Source organism: Carassius auratus, unplaced genomic scaffold (genome assembly GCF_003368295.1).
Source record: "Carassius auratus strain Wakin unplaced genomic scaffold, ASM336829v1 scaf_tig00031568, whole genome shotgun sequence".
Taxonomy (NCBI): Eukaryota; Metazoa; Chordata; class Actinopteri; order Cypriniformes; family Cyprinidae; genus Carassius; species Carassius auratus.
This window is the reverse complement of record NW_020525933.1, coordinates 1854-8355: the sequence shown is the minus strand read 5'-3', so window position 1 is coordinate 8355 and position 6502 is coordinate 1854. Positions and strand designations below refer to the sequence as shown.

Genomic DNA, 6502 nt, shown 5'->3' with positions numbered 1-6502 from the left:
GTATGTTTACACATTCAAGAAATTAGTTGTTTTTCGGACTGACATTTTTAAAATGAAATAGCATAACGTGGGGATTTTTTGAAAATAAATAAGCTTGCCTTTTCCTTTAAGCTGACAGGATAATAGTCAATAATTAAAGTTCTGTAACTAAGAAAAGTCATGTTTTCTAGCCTCTTTGAATCACGTAGTTGGAGGCATTGGAGAAGACGGTCATCTTGAAGTGCAGTCACAGACGTATTGAACTTGAAAAACCACCGACAGTCCACTGGAGACACAATGACAACAGGAATGTTTATAATATTACCCACCAATCTGCAGCTCTTTGATGAACTCAAACTAAATAATGCATTAAAAATGAGTATGTTTTAATTTATACGAAAGCTATAATGAATGAATAATTTGTGTGTTTATTAATTAATGTTCTGTCCTCATTCATTTAAAGGTGATGTTAAGGATTGTGTAGGACAGGAGCAGCAAGAATAGATGGTCGGTGGTACCTCCGGAGAAAAAGGAAGCTACAAAGAATTCTGGGTAAGAAACAGGAAAAGCACACAGGTTTGCGGCAAGTACAAACTGTATTGTAGGAAAATAATTAGTTTCATTTCTCCATTAAATGCAAAAAACGTCACTGAGGACTCAAAAACAGCGATACTAGTAGGCACATACGGTCCTCATGATGCAAAACGTAATTTACATCATAGACATCCAGCCGGCATTCGTTCCATACTTTTCATTCAACAATCAACAACACTCGTAACTCTTGACTTTAGTATTCAACACAATGGCTTGGCCAATAACTGTCCTACACAAAGCTATTCTGAACAGACATCCACGCAGATCCAAAGTGTCATATCGTTTACCAAAATGAAAAGAAGAAAAAGTTCTGAGTTATGATGTAAAATTGCATTCGGTTATGGCATTCTGGTCCGAGAGGAAAGTGGCTAGTGCTGCATCCTTCCCCCTTCTAGTCAAAACTTGTCCATTGAGTTCTTGTGCAGGAATTGAAGTAGGATCTACAACTTAAAAGTCCATTTAAGATGAACAAAGCTTTGGGTGTATGAATAAATCCATCCACAAAACACCATCAAGGGATCACTCCTCATGGTTGAATTAGTTTTCATCTTCGTTAAAAAGACACAAAGGTGCAAGACTGTTAAAAAAAAAGCAAAGCATTGATGCATGTCAATGCCTATATGCCGCCCAAATCTGAGTCTTAAAAAAAGTATCTTTAAAAATCCAATATATTATTAGTATGGAAAAGTGCTAGGTGAGACCATTCTCTTTTATCAGTCACTATGACCGGGGCAAGTAGTCCGCGCCAATGACGTCAATAAAATCAAATTGCTCTTTCGAGAGCATGCCACTTTGCAACTCAAACCTCGTCCTTTACGAAAGCAATGTCTGGGTCTGAGAAACGTCGTGAGGAGGTCTGGAGCTCCTGTGCGCTGGCGGTGTCTGAGGCTGCAGGTGAAGGCGGGAAGAGGAGATCTACTCCAGCGGCGATGTAGAGGGACTGGATGCTGTCTTTGCGGCGGCCCGGTTGCTCGCGCCGCTGGACGAGGGTGAGGGACCGGGCTTTGCGGGGAGGGAGGGACTGTACAGCCGGGTGGCACAAGACTCCTGGGGGCAGCTTGACCGTTTGGGGTATGACAGGGCAGCGACGCTGGAGCTGAAGCCTGGGAGAAGACAGTGAAGGAAGAGAGGAGGCGTCAGCCCATGTGCTGCCTCCTTGGGCCAGGGTGACAGACTTAGGAAGGCAAGCTGGTTTGGATAATCTTGGGATTACGATTGTTTGTCCTACAACAGGGAAAGAGAACCAATCAACCCCCAAAGTAGAAGAAAGCCCAGAGCAGAACCCAAGATATGCCACCAACAGTCATAAAAGAGAGTCAACATGCAGCGTCTTATTCCATCACCGCAAACATGCACATAAAAACACTTGGGTTAGATGAGATCACAACCTGCTACAGAGCGGATGGCACCGCCACCCTCTTTAAATGTGCCAGGAGCATCCCGTCCAGACCTGCGCCACACACAACAAGGACAGGACCCACACATGGGTGACTACTGCAGAGGAAAACCAAAGGACTGGTCAGAAACAAAGAGAGTCTGTACCTTAATACTGACCTTCCGTGTCCGAACAGACTGCTCGCTCATCCAACAGGCTCTCAGAGCTGACAGATGCCTCCGAGTCCAGGTTCTCCTGGTCAGAACCGGGCTGTTCTAGTTCAGGTAGCCTGCAGGCAAGGTCCTCTCTGCAACATAAACCAGAAAAAGACGTTCAAGAGTCATGCAATGTGGTCCTGAGACTACTTCTACATTTACATACTTTTCTTGCTTGATGGACTTGATCCGCTCCATCAGGCTTCGCTCAGCTTCTGTATCTGAATCCAGGGGCTCATCCTCAGGTACAGCACAAAGGTCGGAACCTGGCGTCTCCCGGATCTAGAGTTCAAACAGATACAATCTTCAACTGGAGATAAAGACAGATGAATCCATGCTTTTCCCCATGTTGCCATAAAAAAGGAAGCACATAAAGACAGGAGGTTCTTCAGTAAAGGGACTACAGTACTAAGTATTTTCACTGGACTCAAGTCTGTGCCCATTTGGTTAGTCTACGAGGTAAAAGGGGGAAAAACAATCCCTTGTGGATTGAAAATGAGGAGTGCTAGAGATGTTTCAAAGGTGAGTCAATCTGGAGAAAGAGAAAAGGTCTACTGGAGAGAATTTCAAACACTTGGATGGATGTTATATTATATTGTGGAACTAAACACAATTAAAAAAGTCTCTAAGTTACAATGGCATGAGTTTCAAAGGTTTGTAGAAACCAAAAACAAAGATTAACAGTCAAACCTGACTGCTTATCTTTCTGCATTATTGTCTGCATTTATACAAACAAGAAACATTACAGAATCCCCCTATTGTGTAATCTTCAGCAGTTTACTTTGCGTAGCTTTGAAATTCATGCCATTCACTGCAATGCCCAACCAAAACCAGCACACATCTACACCGACATCCACCCGACACCCTTGTCTACAGATCTAAACTAACACTAACACATGCAGTGGTTTGAGTTAGTATTGGTGAGGCATGCACACCGGATGCATGAACATGCCAAACCACTGGGCTTCACAACACCACAGGGTCATACGTACCGCCACTTCTTTGTAAGGAGTGATAAACCTGAGAGGTAAATTCCAGCTCTACATAAAGACATAAAAACGAGAAGCAAAAAAGTGTTGCGAAAATTACTCTCTGTAGGAGCCTTATGGAAGGTTGCAGACTGTTGGAAAAAGTGATTGTTCAGGGGGCGAAATATAGACGTTTTTCCACAGGCATCAGGAGACAAACCACTTTCAAATAACTATACAGCAATGCTAGAAGACATCCTGCTAGGACAGGTAAGTCATGTGTACCGTGTTTCGTCTTTTAAGCTTGAGCTGATTGACTGCCAGTGCCTCAGCGTATTCCAGCTGCTCGATCTCCTCCATTTTCTCATTGTATTTCCGGATTTGTTCATTTAGTATCATCTCCACACAACTGAGGAAAGGTAAAGGTTAAGTCTTTTGACTTCATTCACATTGTTCTTAACAACACTCTCTAATTTGCAGTGTGGATATGAAGTCCTTACGTGGTGGTTTTGGCGACGTCTTTCATGCTCATGAGTGGGTCAGCGCTGTCCGGACAACGGAGGATGCAGGGGGCAAAAACAATGGCTAGAGAGTTTGGCGTCATCCGATTACTCTTCTCCTCCTTTGCAACCCTGAAATGACACCAGATCGTTAACTTTATGGCTAGCTACATGGTTTTGCACTAACAGAATTTGTTCGACTGCATGTAGTCATCTGTACCTGACAAGATGGAAAACGAGTCTCTCCAAGGTGTTGAAGTTGGCAGCCGGAAGCTGTTCCAAAACTCTGTAAATGGCTTGCAATTGTTCTTGCTTTTCAGGCAGTTCTATGAGGGACAACAAAAGAGTTACAGCATGTCTAAGGGCTACCAAAAGGGTGTTGTGGGGACCAACCTATTGCACGGAGGAAGTCGTTGTAGTGCGTGAAGGTCATGAGCGGTTCAGGCAACTCCCTTAACCACTGTTTGACCAGGCCAGTTACGGCATGGATTGGGTGATCCTCAAGACAAACGTTCTCTGGGCCTACACAAACATGCAGTCATTAAACAGGGTTATTTAATAAAGTTATCAAGAGTGGGCAGGATAAGCTACAAAACATGACTGTGTGAGACTACAGAGAGGTCGTCTTCCCAGTGTGCCAATGAATTCTGGTACCATCCATGATAGCTCACCTGTTTCCAACAGCTGGTGTAGCTCCTTCATGCGATTGGCTGAGCCGGACTTCCTGTAAATGCCCTCTGTGTACAGGCCATTCATTTCCACGTGTTCCATCATTATCTCCAGAACGATTGGCACAGGGGTCTTGTTGTTGACCAGGTGGCCCACACGAACACCAAAGTGTTGTGATCCTGGCTCATCATCACACTAGACCCACAGCACACAAAGGTCGACCAATTGAACAAGATTTCGAAATGACTGCTTCTCCAAACTGCTTAGAAGATTGGATTCTTACCTTCTTAGAGCAGAAAGTAGAGCAGTCTATGGCGATTTTACAAATGCACTTCTTATGGCAAACCATTTTGCAATCTGAAACAGAAGGAACTCATCATACAATGTTCTCAGCCTGAATGGAAGCAAATCCATAGGGCATGTATCAGAGATACTCACAACTGCACATGTAGGCCTTCTCCATGCCCCAGATGTAGGACGTGCACTGATCACAAGACTGCATAATGTTGACTTGGTAGTTCGTAAACACATGGTCCAATGGATTCTCCAACTAAATTCAGACAAGATGTTTACATTCCTTCACAATTCACAAAGCAGTGTCAATATGAAAGGATGAAAGGATACTTACGCCCTTGTCCTTCTTCCTTCTCATCTTACGACCTTTGGGGGGCTGAGACAGATTTATCCGAGGTAAGTCAAAAGGATAACATGCATTCAAATGATAAATAACTTCCATTTAAATCAGCTAATGAAAGTCTAGAGGGTAACAGGGCATGCATGAACTTTCACCTTGGCTGGTTCGGCCTCTTCTTTTTTAATCTCCGCTCTGATGAAGCCGTCCAGAACTGACTGGAAGAGATTGACCACCAGTGGCACCTCACCTTTCTGCTTTTCTCCAGCTAGATTGATCACTTTATTGTGGTAGCTCTTCATCAAAGCCTCGTACCCAATTTGTGGTTTCTGTTGGGTGAAGAAGAAATGAATAACATGAACTACAAGTTTCTTTTTATACCCATAATACATATTGACCTAGCAAACCAACAAATTGGTGTAGTGGCATCATAGATAGGTCATGGCATATTTGGTATATACTGTAGTGTTTGGGTTGTAGTTTTAGGGAGTGTTGTATTAGCTCTACTCACAGAGAATGAGTACATCCCTTGATGTTTTCTCTGAACTGCATTGTGGCGGTAATGAAGATGTGCTCTGTTTCCTGAAAGCTGCTTTCCCTTGAACGCAGATCATTCACCTACACCACAGAAGAGAAAGAATAAAGCTTTTCAGAAAATTGTATACATTATAAACATGACTTAACAGTCTTCAATCACTCATCAATTGATTGCACTATTATGCATAACCACACAATCAAACATCTTCCATTCCTATCTATTCTTTAGACCTGATTGCCTAGGAACTCATCAAGATGGCGTAGCTCATTCGAATTGGTGATCACACGGTTTGAGCGAGGAGTTGCACCGCTCAGAGGCCCGAGTTGCTGAGTGACTGATATTGATGCTGGCCGTCCGAGTGGGTCGACTCGCATTAGGTTTTGAATTGTGGCGAGCGTGATGGAGAAGTTGCTATCAAAAACAAAACATAAAAAAAAACATTAATGGAGTAAAAGTATGACAATTTAAAAGAATCACATGTGGTCTCTGCAGTGTGTACCTTCTTTTTGATCCAAAAAGGAAGCTAGGCTCAGGTCTCCATCTTCCGGCGTCTGAGCTTCTTTATGTGGACGCTTCTTCAGAATCTTTCTGAAAAACCCCTGTTGTCCTGTTGAACAAAAATGCACCATTGCATAAAGTTTAGTTGTAGCAACATTGAGATGCCAAACTTTCACAGACTACGGAATTTCAGGATTCTCCATTTTTCTCATTGCAGATGCTGTGCATCTATAAAAGGGAATCTGTAAACTATGCCAGGAGTCGGACGTACGAGTCAGCACTGCTGAGGGTAAATCACAGGCCATATTTTCCCATGAGTACCAATGAGTCAGATTTCCTGTGTGACCACATTCTAATACAGATAAGATTTTTTGGATGAGAAAGAAAGTCTTTCAGATAAAGCAAAGACATGAAACATGTGAAAGTTAATTTGTAGCTATGCTCAACTTCACAGGACATAAAAACAAGCAAGTCATAACACAATGCATTTAACATAACATTCTCAACATTTTAACATTCTCTCTGCTGTAGAGGA

General features: G+C 42.9%; 1 protein-coding gene across 11 annotated transcripts; it reads right to left on the bottom strand.

Moving 5' to 3' along the window:
• Positions 1-561: 561 nt before the first annotated feature.
• LOC113080547 (unconventional myosin-IXb-like) lies at positions 562-5529 on the bottom strand. Of its 11 annotated transcripts, none has more exons than XM_026252706.1 (15): positions 5443-5528; positions 5090-5260; positions 4929-4970; positions 4739-4850; positions 4584-4657; positions 4303-4495; positions 4025-4153; positions 3852-3957; positions 3632-3763; positions 3417-3540; positions 3156-3203; positions 2330-2445; positions 2128-2255; positions 1962-2023; positions 1546-1676 (listed from the first exon to the last, which is right to left on the bottom strand). In XM_026252706.1, exons 1-14 carry the CDS (start codon positions 5455-5457, stop codon positions 1965-1967), a joined length of 1449 nt encoding a protein of 482 aa, XP_026108491.1. In that variant the 5' UTR covers positions 5458-5528; the 3' UTR covers positions 1546-1676; positions 1962-1964. The 11 variants fall into 11 exon arrangements, 9 of the variants coding, with proteins under 9 accessions (XP_026108486.1, XP_026108488.1, XP_026108487.1 ...); XR_003281896.1 differs by having other exon boundaries at positions 1633-1676; positions 2116-2255; XM_026252704.1 differs by having other exon boundaries at positions 1663-1797.
• Positions 5530-6502: the final 973 nt, after the last annotated feature.

What these genes read in the sequence shown, in the direction of transcription:
- LOC113080547 (XM_026252701.1), bottom strand. An exon ending in GAAGGCCTACATGTGCAGTT is followed by an intron (nt 4,658 to 4,738) that starts GTGAGTATCTCT and finishes CTTCTGTTTCAG; the next exon opens with ATTGCAAAATGGTTTGCCAT. An exon ending in AGCTTAAAAGACGAAACACG is followed by an intron (nt 3,204 to 3,416) that starts GTACACATGACT and finishes GTCTTTATGTAG; the next exon opens with AGCTGGAATTTACCTCTCAG.